At 65.8% G+C, this 16,973-nt stretch overlaps 1 protein-coding gene across 1 annotated transcript in view; it reads right to left on the minus strand.

Moving 5' to 3' along the window:
• MUC6 (mucin 6, oligomeric mucus/gel-forming) overlaps nucleotides 1-16,973 on the minus strand; it is a 25,341-nt gene that overhangs the window by 5,713 nt on the left and 2,655 nt on the right. The window contains exons 2-32 of the mRNA XM_007465996.1: nucleotides 14,582-14,644; nucleotides 13,906-14,146; nucleotides 13,710-13,836; nucleotides 13,325-13,415; nucleotides 13,134-13,243; nucleotides 12,753-12,960; nucleotides 12,444-12,566; nucleotides 11,914-12,034; nucleotides 11,668-11,806; nucleotides 11,477-11,581; nucleotides 11,281-11,353; nucleotides 11,051-11,188; nucleotides 10,630-10,791; nucleotides 10,457-10,551; nucleotides 10,231-10,363; nucleotides 9,908-10,157; nucleotides 9,777-9,829; nucleotides 9,576-9,685; nucleotides 8,983-9,134; nucleotides 8,693-8,834; nucleotides 8,477-8,587; nucleotides 7,940-8,125; nucleotides 7,623-7,862; nucleotides 7,342-7,498; nucleotides 7,014-7,157; nucleotides 6,751-6,813; nucleotides 5,575-5,653; nucleotides 5,261-5,479; nucleotides 3,268-4,058; nucleotides 2,173-2,871; nucleotides 748-1,776 (exon numbers count right to left, since the gene is read on the minus strand). Of these exons, the coding sequence (XP_007466058.1) occupies nucleotides 748-1,776; nucleotides 2,173-2,871; nucleotides 3,268-4,058; nucleotides 5,261-5,479; nucleotides 5,575-5,653; nucleotides 6,751-6,813; nucleotides 7,014-7,157; nucleotides 7,342-7,498; nucleotides 7,623-7,862; nucleotides 7,940-8,125; nucleotides 8,477-8,587; nucleotides 8,693-8,834; nucleotides 8,983-9,134; nucleotides 9,576-9,685; nucleotides 9,777-9,829; nucleotides 9,908-10,157; nucleotides 10,231-10,363; nucleotides 10,457-10,551; nucleotides 10,630-10,791; nucleotides 11,051-11,188; nucleotides 11,281-11,353; nucleotides 11,477-11,581; nucleotides 11,668-11,806; nucleotides 11,914-12,034; nucleotides 12,444-12,566; nucleotides 12,753-12,960; nucleotides 13,134-13,243; nucleotides 13,325-13,415; nucleotides 13,710-13,836; nucleotides 13,906-14,146; nucleotides 14,582-14,644 (6,354 nt within the window). The remainder of the gene's footprint in view (nucleotides 1-747; nucleotides 1,777-2,172; nucleotides 2,872-3,267; nucleotides 4,059-5,260; nucleotides 5,480-5,574; nucleotides 5,654-6,750; nucleotides 6,814-7,013; nucleotides 7,158-7,341; nucleotides 7,499-7,622; nucleotides 7,863-7,939; nucleotides 8,126-8,476; nucleotides 8,588-8,692; nucleotides 8,835-8,982; nucleotides 9,135-9,575; nucleotides 9,686-9,776; nucleotides 9,830-9,907; nucleotides 10,158-10,230; nucleotides 10,364-10,456; nucleotides 10,552-10,629; nucleotides 10,792-11,050; nucleotides 11,189-11,280; nucleotides 11,354-11,476; nucleotides 11,582-11,667; nucleotides 11,807-11,913; nucleotides 12,035-12,443; nucleotides 12,567-12,752; nucleotides 12,961-13,133; nucleotides 13,244-13,324; nucleotides 13,416-13,709; nucleotides 13,837-13,905; nucleotides 14,147-14,581; nucleotides 14,645-16,973) is intronic.

Below are 16,973 nucleotides of genomic sequence, written 5' to 3' on the forward strand. Positions count from 1 at the left end.
GGTCCCTGTTGTGGTCTTTGTCAGTGGCGGGGCTGTGGGTGTGGCGGTCCCTGTTGTGGTCTTTGTCAGTGGTGTGGCTGTGGGTGTGTTGGTCTCTGTTGTGGTCTTTGTCAGTGGCGGGGCTGTGGGTGTGGTGGTCCCTCTTGTGGTCTTTGTCAGTGGCGGGGTTCTGGGTGTGGAGGTCCCTGTTGTGGTCTTTGTCAGCGGCAGGGCTGTGGGTGTGGCGGTTCCTGTTGTGGTCTTTGTCAGTGGCGGGGCTGTGGGTTTGGCGGTCCCTGTTGTGGTCTTTGTCAGTGGCGGGGTTCTGGGTGTGGTGGTTCCTATTGTGGTTTTTGTCAGTGGCAGGGCTGTGGGTGTAGGCTTTGTTTCTGTGACAGGGATGTGTGTTGATATGGGTGGGGTGCCAGTTGGCTTTGGGGTGGAGGAGGTAGCATGGGACTCTTCTGTTTGGGTGATGACTTGGTGAAAGGTTGGAGTCACTGAGGAAGTGGCAGATGTTGACATATGGATGGGAAGGGTCTCTGGGTGTGATGTGATGGGGTAGGTGGTAGTGGTCTGGAAGGGCGTTCCCGTGGATGGAGCTGTTGTGTGGGTGGTGGTGGGGACAGAATGGGTCGGGGTGGAGTGAGTGGTGAAGGGGGTGTGTGGCCCAGTGGTGGTGGCCATGGTGGTGTGTGTCACGGGTGTCCCTGCGCCTCTACTGGTGGATTTAAGGGAGATGGTGGTGAATGGTGGGGACGTGGTTACATGGAGGGCATTTGAAGTAGAGTGTGATACCGGGACAGTGGAGGTTGCGGCTGTGCTGACCAAGTTCTGGGCTTGTGTGGCCCCTGTCGTGGTCTTTGTCAGTGGCGGGGTTCTGGGTGTGGTGGTCCCTGTTGTGGTCTCTGTCAGTGGTGGGGCTGTGGGTGCGGTGGTCCCTGTTGAGGTCTTGGTCAGTGGCCGGGCTGTGGGTGCGGTAGTCTCTGTTGTGGTCTTTGTCAGTGGTCTGTCTGTGGGTGTGGCGGTCCCTCTTGTGGTCTTTGTCAGTGGCGGGGTTCTGGGTGTGGAGGTCCCTGTTGTGGTCTTTGTCAGCGGCAGGGCTGTGGGTGTGGCGGTTCCTGTTGTGGTCTTTGTCAGTGGCGGGGTTCTGGGTGTGGAGGTCCCTGTTGTGGTCTTTGTCAGCGGCAGGGCTGTGGGTGTGGCGGTTCCTGTTGTGGTCTTTGTCAGTGGCGGGGCTGTGGGTTTGGCGGTCCCTGTTGTGGTCTTTGTCAGTGGTGTGGCTGGGGGTGTGGTGGTCCCTGTTGTGGTCTTTGTCAGTGGCGGGGCTGTGGGTGTGGTGGTCCCTGTTGTGGTCTTTGTCAGTGGTGTGGCTGTGGGTGTGTTGGTCTCTGTTGTGGTCTTTGTCAGTGGCGGGGCTGTGGGTGTGGTGGTCCCTCTTGTGGTCTTTGTCAGTGGCGGGGTTCTGGGTGTGGTGGTTCCTGTTGTGGTCTTTGTCAGTGGTGGGGCTGTGGGTGTGGCGGTCCCTCTTGTGGTCTTTGTCAGTGGCGGGGTTCTGGGTGTGGAGGTCCCTGTTGTGGTCTTTGTCAGCGGCGGGGCTGTGGGTGTGGCGGTTCCTGTTGTGGTCTTTGTCAGTGGTGTGGCTGGGGGTGTGGTGGTCCCTGTTGTGGTCTTTGTCAGTGGCGGGGTTCTGGGTGTGGTGGTTCCTATTGTGGTCTTTGTCAGTGGCAGGGCTGTGGGTGTAGGCTCTGTTTCTGTGACAGGGATGTGTGTTGATATGGGTGGGGTGCCAGTTGGCTTTGGGGTGGAGGAGGTAGCATGGGACTCTTCTGTTTGGGTGATGACTTGGTGAAAGGTTGGAGTCACTGAGGAAGTGGCAGATGTTGACGTATGGATGGGAAGAGTCTCTGGGTGTGATGTGATGGGGTAGGTGGTAGTGGTCTGGGAGGGCGTTCCCGTGGATGGAGCTGTTGTGTGGGAGGTGGTGGGGACAGAACGGGTCGGGGTAGAGTGAGTGGTGAAGGGGGTGTGTGGCCCAGTGGTGGTGGCCATGGTGGTGTGTGTCACGGGTGTCCCTGCGCCTCTACTGGTGGATTTAAGGGAGATGGTGGTGAATGGTGGGGACGTGGTTACATGGGGGGCATTTGAAGTAGAGTGTGATACCGGGACAGTGGAGGTTGCGGCTGTGCTGACCGAGTTCTGGGCTTGCGTGGCCCCTGTCGTGGTCTTTGTCAGTGGCGGGGTTCTGGGTGTGGTGGTCCCTGTTGTGGTCTTTGTCAGTGGCAGGGCTGTGGGTGTGGTGGTCCCTCTTGTGGTCTTTGTCAGTGGCGGGGTTCTGGGTATGGTGGTTCCTGTTGTGGTCTTTGTCAGTGGTGTGGCTGTGGGTGTGGCGGTCCCTCTTGTGGTCTTTGTCAGTGGCGGGGTTCTGGGTGTGGAGGTCCCTGTTGTGGTCTTTGTCAGTGGCGGGGTTCTGGGTGTGGGGGTCCCTGTTGTGGTCTTTGTCAGTGGCAGGGCTGTGGGTGTGGTGGTCCCTCTTGTGGTCTTTGTCAGTGGCGGGGTTCTGGGTGTGGTGGTTCCTGTTGTGGTCTTTGTCAGTGGTGGGGCTGTGGGTGTGGCGGTCCCTCTTGTGGCCTTTGTCAGTGGCGGGGTTCTGGGTGTGGAGGTCCCTGTTGTGGTCTTTGTCAGCGGCGGGGCTGTGGGTGTGGCGGTTCCTGTTGTGGTCTTTGTCAGTGGTGTGGCTGGGGGTGTGGTGGTCCCTGTTGTGGTCTTTGTCAGTGGCGGGGCTGTGGGTGTGGTGGTTCCTATTGTGGTCTTTGTCAGTGGCAGGGCTGTGGGTGTAGGCTCTGTTTCTGTGACAGGGATGTGTGTTGATATGGGTGGGGGGCCAGTTGGCTTTGGGGGGGAGGAGGTAGCATGGGACTCTTCTGTTTGGGTGATGACTTGGTGAAAGGTTGGAGTCACTGAGGAAGTGGCAGATGTTGACGTATGGATGGGAAGGGGCTCTGGGTGTGATGGGATCGGGTAGGTGGGAGGGGGCTGGAAGGGCGTTCCCGTGGATGGAGCTGTTGTGTGGGAGGGGGGGGGGACAGAACGGGTCGGGGTGGAGTGAGTGGTGAAGGGGGTGTGTGGCCCAGTGGTGGTGGCCATGGGGGGGGGTGTCACGGGGGTCCCTGCGCCTCTACTGGTGGATTTAAGGGAGATGGTGGTGAATCGTGGGGACGTGGTTACATGGAGGGCATTTGAGGTAGAGTGTGATACCGGGACAGTGGAGGTTGCGGCTGTGCTGACCGAGTTCTGGGCTTGCGTGGCCCCTGTCGTGGTCTTTGTCAGTGGCGGGGTTCTGGGTGTGGCGGTCCCTGTTGTGGTCTCTGTCAGTGGTGGGGCTGTGGGTGTGGCGGTCCCTGTTGTGGTCTTGGTCAGTGGCCGGGCTGTGGGTGCGGTAGTCTCTGTTGTGGTCTTTGTCAGTGGTGTGGCTGTGGGTGTGGCGGTCCCTGTTGTGGTCTTGGTCAGTGGCCGGGCTGTGGGTGCGGTAGTCTCTGTTGTGGTCTTTGTCAGTGGTGTGGCTGTGGGTGTGGCGGTCCCTGTTGTGGTCTTGGTCAGTGGCCGGGCTGTGGGTGCGGTAGTCTCTGTTGTGGTCTTTGTCAGTGGTGTGGCTGTGGGTGTGGCGGTCCCTGTTGTGGTCTTTGTCAGTGGTGGGGTTCTGGGTGTGGTGGTCCCTATTGTGGTCTTTGTCCGTGGCGGGGCTGTGGGTGTGGCGGTCTCTGTTGTGGTCTTTGTCCGTGGTGGGGTTCTGGGTGTGGTGGTCCCTATTGTGGTCTTTGTCCGTGGCGGGGCTGTGGGTGTGGTGGTCTCTGTTGTGGTCTTTGTCAGTGGCGGGGCTGTGGTTGTGGCAGTGTCTGTTGTGCTCTTTGTCAGTGGCAGGGTTGTGGGTGTGGCGGTCCCTGTTGTGGTCTTTGTCAGTGGCGGGGCTGTGGGTTTGGCGGTCCCTGTTGTGGTTTTTGTCAGTGGCCAGGCTGTGGGTGTGGCAGTCCCTGTTGTGGTCTTGGTCAGTGGCAGGGCTGTGGGTGTAAGCTCTGTTTCTGTGACAGGGATGTGTGTCAGTGTGGGTGGGGTGCCAGTTGGCTTTGGGGTGGAGGAGGTAGCATGGGACTCTGTTGGCATGGTGACTTGGTGAGAGGTTGGAGCCACGAGGGAGGTGGCAGATGTTGACACGTGGGTGGGAAGGGTCTCTGAGTGTGATGGGGTGGGGTAGGTGGTGGTGGTCCAGAAAGGTGTTCCCGTAGGTGGACCTGTTGTGTGGGTGGTAGTGAGGACAGAAAGGGTGGGGGTGGAGTGAGTGGTGAAAGGGGTGTGTGGCATGGGGGGTGTGGCCGTGGCGGTGTGTGTTAGGGGGTTGGATGCAGAGTGTGTGGTGTGACTGGTGTTCGCCTCGGCCGTAGCAGTGGTGGCTCTTGACAGTGGAGTGGTGTGCATTGTGCTGTGGCCTGTGGTGCTCTCCGGGGGTCGTGGGAGGTCCGTCTGCTGTGTCTCCTGGCTGAGGGGGGTTTCAGGGGTCCAACGGTGTGTTGAGAACGCTGTAGAAAACAGTGGTGGTCAGTTCACTCCTCCTCGTTACCCTGCCTTGGGGTGTGACCCATTCATCACCCACACCTTCCACATCGTCCTCCTCACATGTGGCTTCTGTGTGTCCCTGGTGGTGTGTCCAGGAGTTTTCTGAATGACTATCTGGTTCCTCTCCCAAGCCCCACCCCGGCATTCTCTGTGGACCTTGTTGCCTCTTAGCTGCTTGTAGTGGGTTTTGGGGTCCCTGCCCAGCAGCCCTGCATGGCTCTGTCCCCTCAACGCTACTCTCAGGGCGGCCGTTATTTGGGTGGGCTCAGCTATCCTTGCATGGCTCCCCTGCCGCTGGCCTCGGGAAAGGGCTTCTCTTCTCGCCTGCTGTCAGGGGAATTGGAGGTGTGTGGCCCTGCCCCAGGGTCAGGGCCTGCACTTGGGTCAGGGGCCTTTTGGAGCCCTGGCATCCCCTGGGGCCTGTGGATTCCCTTGGTGGGGGTGGCCATGGTAGATGGGCGCTTGGGTGCCGTGGCGGGGGAGATGTGCAAAGAGGAGTGTGCTGAGCCAGGCAGGCTGCCGCCTCCCTCGGGCCTGAGCCGGCCCTGTGTGGTCGTGGGGGTGGCCCAAGGCTGCTATCTTCCACGCGGCCCCACACAGCTTGGGCTGGGCGCTGGGGCTGCCCCCCGAGGCCCCTCTGTGGGGACAGGCAGTGGTGGCATATGCTTACTTGCGGGGGACACTGTGGGGGTCCGTGATGTTGGCAGGGCTGCTGTGGTTCGCGCCGTGGACCGAGCTGTGGACCGCGTGACTGTGTCGTGGGAGGATCCTGTGGGCTGCGTTGTGGCCCGGGTCACGGTGGGTGCCGTGGCTGTTGGCCTTCGAGTGGCCGTGGTGGCTGGCGCTGATGTGGCCCATGTGGTGACGGTGGAGGTGGTTTGAGGCGATTCTGCAGGGGACAGCGCCCGACATCCCCTTCAGCCCCGTCCGCACTGCCATGGGTGCTTCCTCACCCACCCTGGGGCCCTGGCCCGGGGGCCTTACCTCCTGGGGGGACTGTTGGTTGTGTCTGGGTGGTGGCGGCTGTGGCTGTGGCCGTTGGCGTGGCCGGAAGGCTGGGTGTCTGAGTCGGGGCCTCAGGTGTGGCTGGGGAGCTTGGCAAGGGTCTGGTGGAGCTCAGCTCAGTGGTGCTGGGGGTCACTGTGGTGCTGGCCGTGGCTGTGGTGGGCCTGGTTTCCGTGCTGTGCAAGCCTGAGTGTGGCACACATGCCGTTGTTGTGGGGTAGGGAGCTGCTCTGGCACACCCTTTGGGAGGAGCCCTTCACTTCCCTGCTGGGCTCCCAAGCCACGCGGACTGGGCAGCAGCCCTCAGGGCAGGTGTCCTCTGGCCCTGCTGTGCTTGGTGGCCAGGCAGCAGGGCCCAGTGGGGCCTACTGAGCCCCTCCTGTCTGACTTCCTGGTCAGCACCTGCTGCCCCCACGGTGCCTAGCAGCCCAGGGCCAGCACAGCTACACCCTGCCCTGCCCCACACCCGCAAGCCTGGCTGCTGCCGCTGGGCGGACAGACACAGGCTGGGCTGGCTGCAGCCTGGCTGGTGGAGCTGGGAAAGAGCCCTGGGAGAGAGCCTGCTTCACCTTGGCACCTTGCATGTGTGCAGTCACCTGCTGTGGGCAGCGGCGCGGTGGGTGACGACGCTGCAAGAGGAGGGGTGGTCGGGGGTGCTGCCTCCCCGCTCCGTCTCCGCCTCCCTGGGCCCTTCAGAGCCTTTGGCTATGTCCCCAGGGTGTGAGGCAGAGGACACGGGGGATGGAGCTACCGCAGAAGTGCCGGGACCCCTGCTCCCCGTTTTCTCTCCCCTCCTCCCACCTCTGCATTGATGGCCTGGCAGGGAGTGGAGGGGCCAGCTGGGGTGCTGCCCAAGGGTAGCTGCAGGTAGGGTCCAGTGCCCACCAGGCTGCCTGCTGCTGAACTCCCAGGAGGTCCCTGCTCTGCACCCACACACCCCAGCAGGCTGGCGGGGCCTGGGTATGCCCCGTGGCTGCAGGCTGGGTGAGTGGATGTTTGGGGAGGGGAAGGGAGGCGAGGGCCAATCCCTTTCCCTGTGTCTCTGGCTGTGCCCCTGGGGAGTGGGGGTGCTGGGGGGCTGGCCAGAGGTTTGGGCAGGAGCTGCGAGCTCTGGGGGGGGGCGTGGGGGGCTCTTGGGCCGTGGACTGAGCTTACTGCATGGCAAGCACGTCCCCTTGTCGTGATCGAAGTACTCATTCTGGGAGCAGTTGTAGCAGCCTGAGGGGGGCGTGCAGAGAACAGCCAGAACTCAGTGTCCAAAGCCAGAAGCCCCTCTTCCCCAGGCCTGCTCGGGCCCCTCCCCCGATCCCCAGGTGCAGGTGCCTTCCTGGGTCCCCACACCCCCCCATCCCACCCGCCAGCAGTCCCAATCCCTCCAGGCCTGCCCCTCCTCCCGTCTCCTTCTCTGCGCCCAGTACCTTCGATGTTGGTCCCCGGGAAGCTCTGCGGCCACGCGGGGCAGAGGCACGGCTGGTAGTGCCATGTACAGTTGGTCTCCTGGGTGTACTGGTACTTGCTGCCGCCCACCTGCGTGTGGGTGTTGTAGAAATCGCAGTAGATGGCTGCGGGGAAGGGCACCGTCAGGCGGCAGAGCTGGCCCAGGAGCCCGCACCTGCCAGCGGGCTCAGGGTGCCTCTGCCTCCCTGGGGGTGCTGCCCGCCCCCCGCCCCCTGCCCGGGGAAAGCGCTGCAGCCGGACGTTCCGCCTGTGGCCCCGCGGAGGCCTTTGGGCAGGAGCAGGACTCACGGCAGAAGTCTGGGGACCGCCAGTCCACGCACACGCCCTTGTCCACGCAGGCCTTGGCGTAGGCGGCCACAGCGTCACACAGGCACTCGCAGTCCCCGCCAGTGTCACACCCACACGTGTCGCGCACGCAGGCCTCATAGTAAGGCAGGCGGTACACCTGCGGGGGCCGGCCCTCAGCGTCAGGGCGGGGGCCAGGCTCCTCCCGGCTACCCCTCCCCTGACGGCTTGGCCGCGGAGCCCGGGGCGCCGGCCAGGGCAGGACAGGGCACTTGGGGGGGCACCTGGCTGTGGCAGGCGGCGAAGGTCTGGCTGTTGATGATGCTGCACTTGCGCTCAGCCCAGGAGTGACGGAAGGTGTTGAGGCTGCAGGGGTCCAGCGTGAAGGTGGTGTCCGCGCACAGCGGGCTCTCCTTCCAGGAGTTCACGAACTCTAGCTCGCTGGGCGCCAGGTACTTGCTGCGTGTCTGGAAGTCGTCCTTCATGTCCCCGTTGTAGTTGCCGCACAAGCCGCAGAGGGCGTCCTGTGGGGGCTGGTGTCAGGCGGCCGGCAGGCAGGGACCCACTACTCCCTGGGGCTGTGGGGCAGGGGCGGCGGTACCTGGGAGGCACGGGCGATCTTGATGAAGACGGTCATGTGCTTGTTCCAGATGAGGGTCAGGTTGTACGTGCTGCTGATGGTGGCGTCCAGCACTAGGTGCAGGGAGCTGGCCTCGACCCGGAAGTGCACGCCGGGGTCCTCCCCCCTGACTGTGTAGTTCCTATCCGCCAGCATGAAGGACAGGCCCTGTGGGGTGCGGCTGTCACAGGATGCCTGCCCACATCCTGGGTGGCCACTGAATGCCACTGGGCTCTGCCTCCCGGCCTGAGCTCTCCATAGCAGGGCCGGCACTGGCCTGGGGGGTCTGCCCTCTAGAGCCTTCTGTCGGCAGAAGGTTCCAGAACATGCTGGAAACTGTGTCGAGGGCTGAGGGTCAGGCTTGTGGGAGAACCCCTACCTGCTGTACAGTTGTCCAGTTCCGGGGACACTGCTGCCCGTGATGTGGGCGTGGAGGCCAGGGCACAGGGCCATGAGGGCCCCGAGAGGCCAGGCCCTGGGGCCCCGGGGGGAGGTTGGGAAGGCCGCCCGCCTGCTCACCCCCAGGAAGATCTTGATGGCCCGTGAGCAGGTGACGCCCGACTTCCCACACACGACATTCTCTGTAAGGATCTTGAAGGTGGGCTGCGAGTCGCTGGCACCGCAGCTGTCCTGTGGGGAGATGGCGCTGAGGAGGAGCCGGCCCTGTGGCCCCCCTGGCCCCCCAGGCCCCCCATGGCCCCCCTGTGGCCCCCCATGGCCCAGGCCAGCACTCACTGTGGCCAGGATGTACTCGCAGTTGCCATCAAACACAAAGCGTTGCCCATCGAAGGTGACCACGTGGCCCTCCCCGTAGAGGGTGCAGGTAGATGGGCAGTGGGCACTCTGCTGGCACGTCCACGTCCCCCTAGAGCAGATGCTGTGGGAGGAGCAGGGCATTCTTGGGTGACTGGGGCACACGCATCCCCGCAGGACCCTGACCTCGTGGGTTGGTAGGGGCCCCTGCCTGCCCCAAGGGCTCAAGGACAGTTGGGCCAGCAGGGTCTGCGGGTAAGGCTGCGGCTCACCAGCTCTTGCAGTCCGTGTGGAGATCAGCGCCCTGGGGATAGGAGATGCCTGCAAACTCGCACGGGCACTCCTCGGGGGGCACGCACTGCCCGCTGGCATTCTCGTAGAGCCCCTTGGCACAGACACAGCCAGGCTCACACTTGGTGGGCACCTGCAGGGAGGAGGGTCAGTGGCCCCTGGAGGCTGGCCCTGCTTGCTGCTGCCGCAGCCCTGGGACCTTCTGAGACTCCCCAGCGTTCTCCCCAGACCTGCTCCCTGCGTCCATCCTGCTCTGGGCCTTCTCTTAGCATCACCTCTGCGTCATGGCTGGGCTGGTGTACCCCCACCCCAAGCTGGCAGGGCCCACAGTCCTCAGGGAGCCCACAAAGGAGCACACCCGGCGGCCACGCCACTTGTCACGTGCATCATGGGCTGGTGGGGATGGAGCATGGCCCGCCTTTCATGAGGGGTCTGTGGGACTCTTCTTGTGGGCCAAGGAGAAGGTGTGGGGGCGTCCACCGTGGGAACGTCTAACCCAGGGTGTCCCCGGCACCCCAGGCAGTGGGACCTGCCCGCCGAGGAGCGCTCTTGCCCTCGCTCCACCTAGTCTTACACAGGGGGTGCCGGTGGCTAGCATCTGACAGGTGGGAGCGCAGGCTGCCCCGAACTTGTCCTCCGAGGACTGGCTGCAGGACTGGAACGTCTTGGGGGCCGAGCAGGTTGCTGCAGAGACAAGGGGCATGGGGTGAGGCGGGCCCAGAGGGGCCAAGGCACCCACAGTCCAGTTCCACCAGCCTCAGCTGCAGCTACGTACCCAAGACCGTCTGAGGCTGTGCCGGGCAGCTCAGCCGCCCGTTGACGCAGTGGCTGCAGGAGAGAGGCCCAGTGAGCGCCGCCGGGACTGGGCTGCAGGCCGGGCGGTCGCCCTCCGGACCCCTTGCTCACCAGATGACGCCATTGACCATGGTGGACTGGCCGGCCAGGATGAACTTGGAGCTGTCCAGGAGGCAGGGACACTGGGCCTCACGCACACACTCAGTCTTGTGGTTCAGGTAGGTGCCCTCGGGGCAGTTGCAGCCGTCCACGGGCACGGCGCTGGGGTGGCACTCGACCTCGCGGTTGGACAGAGACAGGCACGTGCGGTCACAGGCCTGGCTGTTGTAGCTGAACGTCTGGTTGCCTGTGCAAGGGGTGCCTGCGGGGGACCCGGAGTCAGGCCCGGTGGGGGGGTGTGGTGGGTGGCACCAGCCCCGCCGGCCCATACGCACTGCAGTTGTCCACGCTGCTCCTCCAGCCCTGGAGCAGGACGCCCCGTGAGGTGCACGCGAGGGCGTAGTCGCCCAGGGCGGCGCAGATGTGCGGGAAGGTCTCCTCGTAGTTGCAGGCCTGGTACACGCACCTCTGTGGGCAGACGGGGGCCATGGGTGCCCACCCAGGACCCCGAGGGTGCCCCCTGTGCCACCCCCTGCCCCCGCTGCCCACAGGGCCGCCCACCTTGTAGAAGGGCTTGGGGTCCACGGCGGCATGGCACTTCTCGAACACTGTGCCCTTCCTCACCAGCACTGCGCAGTGGGTCTCTGCGCACACCTCTGGGGGGCAAGCCGGCGTGAGTCAGCCGTCCACCGGGGTCTCCCGCCCACCCTGCAGCCCTCCCGGATGGCACTCACTGTTGAGCTGGCTCATGGAGCAGGGGTCGATCTCACGCTCGCGTGCGGCTGGGCAGTTCCCTGCCCGCCAGGAGTCCACGAAGAGCGAGGCGGTACCCTCGGCGATGCCCATGCTGGTCATGAAGTCGTCCGTCGTGTCCCCGTTGAAGTTGCCACAGAGCCCTGGGCCGGCCGGACGTGAGGGTGGACTGGCCCATGCCCCTGTCCTGCCCCGCCCTCCCCAAAGCCCGTCTTCTCCCCAAACCACACCCCGGACGAGAGGCCATGGCTGGCTACACCCCTGGGAGGACCAGCCGGCCAGGTGGAGCCGGCCTGGGCCGTGAGCGCCCGACGCCCTGGGTCAGTGCAGGGCTCTGCTGGGCCCCTCCTTTTCTGGAGTGGCCGAGCGGGTGGGGACGGGGCAGCCGGGGGAGGGACTCACCTCTGGTCTGGCCTCTGAACTGGGGCCCGACAGTGATGTACACCTGGAACAACGGCCACAGCTGGATCACGAGCTCCAGCCCGAAGGTGGTGACCATTTGCATGTGGGTGGATGTCTGCCTGAAGATCGTGATGTTGCCTGAGGGGATAGGGGCCTCAGCAGGTGGCCTGCTTTGGGAGCCGGCTCCGGCTCGTGAGGCCCCGGGTGCCGGGTGGGGGCTGAGGACGTACGAGTCTCATACGGCAGCCGCTTGGTTTCCCCGTTGTTGGTGATCACCTCGTCCTGAGAAATCACAATTTTGTCCTGCAGGGAGGGTGGCTGAGTTACGGGGGGCTGGGAGTTGGGGCCAGGCAGGGTGGAGGGGGAGCTGGGACGCATCTGCTTGGGGCCCTGGGTGGGCGCAGGTGGCAGGCGGGGTGGCCTCACCTGGCTGGACACATAGATGACAGCGACCAGCGATGTCTCCGAGTGCGAGTACCCAGACTTGTCGTACACGGCCATGAGCGAGCCCCCGTCGGGGAGCTGGGGGCTCTGGGAGGAGGGGTGGCTCAGCACAGGGGGCCCGGGCTGTCACGGCGACCCGCCGTGGCGGCCCCCAGGCGGAGGCTGCGTCCTACCTGGAGGAGGATGTAGGTGCAGGTGCCGTGGAAGCGGTAGGGCCTGGCGTCGAATGTGGTGACGAAGGAGCCGCCCTCCAGGGCACAGCGCCTGGGGCAGGGCTGCTCCACGCACTCCCAGCGACCCCCCGAGCACCGGCTGTGGGCGAGGAGGCGTGACCCAGATGGCCCCCAGGGCTGAGGCCGCCGCATCCCCGTCCCTGCCCCCAGCCTGCCTGCACGCCTCTCCTGCTGCCCTGCGCTCACCAGGTCTGGCAGGCGGCTGTCGTGACCTCCCCAGGGGCGAAGGCCACCCCACTGAGCACGCAGGGGCACTGGGGGACGGGCACGCAGCTGTGGTTTTTGGAGATGTCGTCCAGAACCATACCTGTGGGAGAGGGGCTTCCTGGGGCTGTGGGCGCGGAGACCCCTCCCGCCCTCCTGCTGGGCAGCCCCTCCCCCACCCTGTCCCGCGGGGGGCGCTGGGGGTGCCCCAGGAGAGCCTCCTCCTTCAGCCCCGCCTGCCTCGCCGCCTCCCGCCCCCTCGTGCTAGGTGCCACTCCTCGTTGGGCAGCGGGCCCTGTCCAGCACAAACCCCGCCTCTGCCTACCACCTTACTCCCCGCGGACTGGCACATGCGGCCGTGGCCCGGGGCGTCTGTGAGCAACGTGAAGGTAGAGCCCTCCCCGGGCCAAGTCCCCGCAGAGTGTCTGGGGGTTCCGAGCATGGGTGTGGGCGGAGCAGATGCCCTGTCTCAGGGCTCCTTTCCAAGGGGTCCTGGGAGCAGCTGTCCTCACCTTCCGGGCAGACGCAGCCGAAGGTGCAGAAGCTGGAGCAGCTGTGCCGTGGATTGGAGCAGGTCCGCACGCAGGTCTCGCCGCACTCCCGGTACACCTGGTTGGCTGGGCACTGGCCCACAGCTGCAGGCCCGTGTGGCCCTCGTGAGAGGGGTCGGGCGCCCAGGGCCTGGCCACCCACCCCACCCTGGCCGAGGACTCAGGCCAGCCCCTCCTCCACCTGGGTCTTCTCTGTCTCTCAGACAAGGGGAGATTGGGGGCATTGTGTCTGGGGCCCTGGCCCTCCCCCCGACCCTCCCCAGGACTCACGACAGAGGCCAGGGCCCCGCCAGCTGTTGACGGGCTGGCCGGCCATGCTGCACTGGCGCGAGTACTCGGATAGCGTGGCACAGCTGCAGTGGTGCCGGCCAGGCTGGGCACACATGGCCATGTCCGCCTGGCAGCTCAGCGGGAAGGGTTCCTTGGGCACGTTGCACTCGCGGGACACCAGGGTCAGCAACTGGATGCAGGTCTGGGCCTGGGCACAGGGGCACTCAGGGTCATAGGGGTCAAGGCCATATCCCACACCACGCATGTGACTTGGAAGTCTGGGGTTGTCGTTGGCCTCGGGACCCTGCCAGATCCCGTGAGCCGGCCCCACCCTGGCTGAAGGGACCCCTTGGCCCCGGGGAGCCCGACCGCTGCACGTACGTCCTCTGCCTGCGGGACCCGGGGGCTGGGGATGGCCTCATAGGCACAGATCTCGTTGGGGTCATCCAGCTTCTGGAGGGCAGCGTACTTAGGGGGTTCCAGGAGTTGGCCTGGGGTGAGGGGTTGGGGCAGCGTCAGCACCATGGTTGCTGGGCCACAGAGGGGTCTCCCCACCACCTCCCCCCACCTACCGTCCTCGCTCAGAAACTCATTGGCCTTCTCGCCGTCGTAGTTCCCACACAGCCCACACATCTTGCCCATGTGTTTCTTCTCCACCAGGACCTGGAGGGGTCGGGCACCGCTGTCGGGTGGGCGGGGAGGCGCACAGGACTCCCAGGGCCCCAGGACCCCTCGGAAGCTGCTCACGCCTGCTCCAGGGGCCCAGAGCACCCCTCACGGGGAGGATCCTGGCACCATGCCACCCCAGGGTCTGCCCGCCCGGCTCCTCCCAGGGGACCTCCATTCGTGCTCGACGGAGGGAACTGAGCCAACAAAAAGCCCAGGCTCCTGGCCGGGCTCAGGGCCCCCATCCCCAGGAGGGCAGCTCCGCCGCCCAGTCCCCTGCCGCGTCCTCACCATGAGGTGGGCGCCCGGACCCCACATGACCACCGGTTCCAGCTCCAGCTGCTTGGCCACCAGCCGCACGCTCTGGCCGAAGGGTGTGATCTGGAGCCCGTTGCTGGTGTAGGGCAGGCTGACGACCCTGCAGGGTGACAGCAGTCAGCGGCCGCCCCTCGGGGCCCCAGCCGCCCGGCCCGGCTCTGCAGCCTACCCCACGTCCTTGACGGAGATGGCCGCCTTCTGCATGGTGACCACAGAGGCCCCCAGCTCCACGATGACCCGGGAGATGTTCCCGCTCGGCCCTCGCCGTAGCTGCACGCTGAAGGTGGACGAGGCATCCTTGCACATGGCCGCAAAGATGTAGTTGCAGGTCCCCGAGAAGTCGTAAGTGTGGCCATCGAAGGTGGCGAAATGGCCGGGCCCCCACGTGGAGCACCAGCCCCTGTCTGGAGCTGCGGAGGGAGCGGGTAGGGTCTCGGGGCCCTGCGTCCTCCCGGCTGGTGGGGCAGGTCTGGGGCCCCTGGGAGCCCATGCTGGCAGACAAGAGGCCTCCCAATTTCCAGGCCCTCCTGGGGTGGGCAGGAGAAGGGCCCCGAGCCCCACACCCATCCCCTGCCTACGGGAGCGCAGGCCTCTGTTGTGGTTGGGGTCTGTGGCGCCATCAGCCCTGGGGGCTGTAGGACATGAAGCTGCAGCTTAGCCCCCATCCAGCAGGGGCAGCAGGGGCAGCAGGGGCAGCAGGAGCAGCAGGGGCTCGTATCCCCCAGGTGAGGGTGGTCTGAGGCTCTTCCGTAGCTGGAGCCCCTCGTGGAAACACCAGACACGGTTACCCTGTAGCAGGGCCGTGGCCGGTGGACACGGGGACAGGGGGCTGCTGTGACCCTCACCTGTCTGCGGGGAGTCCTTCAGCCTCCGGAGGCCTGGGGGCACCAAGGAGCTGTCGTCCAGGCCTGCATGGACAGGGCCTGCGGTCAGTGTGGGGCTGCCCAGCTCTGCTCGAGGGCTGTGGCCGGCAGCATGTTTGGGGTGAGCCGGGCCCGGGGCATGGCGGGGAGTGCCAGCAGGGCTGCTCCTGGGCTGCACAAGCTCCGCCATCCCCACTGTGCCTTCCTTTGGTTGCCTCAGAGGGACCTCTCTAAGCTGTCACCTGCTGGGGCTGGGGACACGGTGGGGATGAGGCCCCGCCCCCAGGCACACGCACACGTGGAAGGGCAGTGAGTGGGGGGCGGCTGCAGGCGGCGGGAGCCGGGAGGTCCCTGGGGAGATGGGGTCCCGGGAGTGGGGCTCAGGGCTGGGTGAGCTGGGCCCCGGCTGTCCGTGGCGTCGTCTGTCCCGCGGCACCTGCAGGTCTGCCCGCCGGGCTCCAGGCACTGGCTCGCTCCCCAGAGAAGCCTGGGCGCCGCGCACGCAGGTGGCGTGTGATAAAGGGGCTCCCGGCTGCGCTGGCTCCCAATGGGCTCCCGTGTGGGCCTCATGGAGGGTAGTAGCTGCAGGTGGGGGTGAGGAGCCCTGAGCCCAGAGGGTCTTGGTGGTCTGCAAGCGGCAGGAGGGTCAGGGAGAGCTGGGCAGGGGTGCCTGGGCGTCTGTGGGTGACTTGGCTGGTGGCGTGCCGCTGTCCGGCTACACCCGCCAAGCTCCCAGCCCAGCCCACCTCGGGTCCACTCCTTCCGGGGTCCGTGCGCGCTGTGCCACCAGCTCAGAGGCTGAGTGAGGCTGAGGCCCACGGAGGACTCCTCCGTCTTCTGGGGCCTAAAAGTGGCTGTTTCTTTGCTTCCTTCCTCCCTGTCAGACTCCCGGCGCTCTGGCCGTTGGTGGAGAAATGCCCGGTGACGCTGCTCGCGGCGACTGTCGGGGCAGGAGGCACGGGCCCAGCCTTGCCTCCCCCGCTCCCTGCCCTGCTGCAGTCCTCCCTGCGGCCCCGTGGGCCCCATGGGAGATGAGGCCCAGCGCCGGCGGGCGGCAGGGTCATCACTGAATGCGGCCCCTGGGGGCCCGTCCCTGCTGTTCCCCGCCGTGCCCCCTTTTCCCCGGGGTCTGTGCCTTCCTGGGTGACACTGACCTCCCGAGTCACAGTGCTGTTGGCTGCCGGTGTTGTTTTTCTGCATGACGCCAGAGAGCAGGGTGCCTGCCCGACGGTACAGGGTGCCCAGGCCGGGCGGGAGGTGACACCTGGCCGCCTTCCTCTGCAGTGCCCACCATGCCCGTCCACGCCTGGGGCCCCTCCTCTCGGCTCACCACTGGCCCCACGATGCCTAGAGTCGTGCCCACTGTGCCCCCGAGGGTCACTCCCAGGTGCCCACTAGCAGCGGCTCCTCCCGTGCTTGGCCTTGTTACCCAGGACCTGCCTCCCGAGCTCTCTGCGCTCCGGCCCTCGGCACTGCCCGGTCCCTGCCCGGCCCTGCGGCCCCAGTGTCTGAACGACAGCCCCCCAGCAGCGTCACTGCTGCTCGCCTAGGACTGTCTGAGCTTCCCACCGCACTCAGCTCCCTGGCTGGGACCCGCGGAGCCTGCAGGGCGGGCCAGTCCGCCGCCCCTGGCCTTTCTCAGCCCCTGGACGCGCCCTGTGGTGGCTGGAGCACACGCTGTTTGTTCCTTCTGCACGTGTGGCAGCCCTGCCTGCCCTGCCCGTTCTGGGTCAACCCTGGCCCGGCTCAGGGGCCTCTGTCTCTTAATCCCCAGCCCCTAAGATCCTGATGTCTGAACTTGTGCTTTGAGGCCTCTGGTCCAGGAGGGCAGGGCCTGCCTCTCGCTCCCCCGGATGCCAGCACGGAATCGGTGCTCAAAGAGTGTTTGCTGAAACGTGGAGCGTTCACAGCCTGGACCCCCATGGCTCCCCAAAGCCATGCCCCTCACTACACCTGCTGGCCTACACCCCGCCCCACCTGACTCCCGAACACCTCCCTCCTCACTCTGGTTCTGCGTCCAGGTCTGGGGGTCCCCAGGGTGAGGGATGGGCCCAGCGAGGCGGCCTCGGATGGGCAGGGGTCCTGAGTGCTCAGAGCCACCCCTGGTGGGAGAGCTGGGGCCTGGGGGGTGGGGAGGGGGCTTCGTGGGAGGCAAGGGGTGGAACGGGCCTAGGGGGAGGCCTGCTGTACTCGGAGACCCCAGCCTGCCCCCAGCGCCTGGGACATGGCCAGACGGCAGGCCTGGCGCTTCTCCCTGGCTCCTAGCTGAGGCTAGTGGGGCTCTGGGGCTGCCAAGGAGCGGGCAGCGGGGCAAGGACCTAGGAGGCAGGCAGGAGGAGTCCTGCTGGCTCAGAGACTGGGGCTCTGGGGTGGG

Source organism: Lipotes vexillifer, unplaced genomic scaffold (assembly GCF_000442215.2).
Source record: "Lipotes vexillifer unplaced genomic scaffold, Lipotes_vexillifer_v1.1 scaffold1094, whole genome shotgun sequence".
Taxonomy (NCBI): Eukaryota; Metazoa; Chordata; class Mammalia; order Artiodactyla; family Lipotidae; genus Lipotes; species Lipotes vexillifer.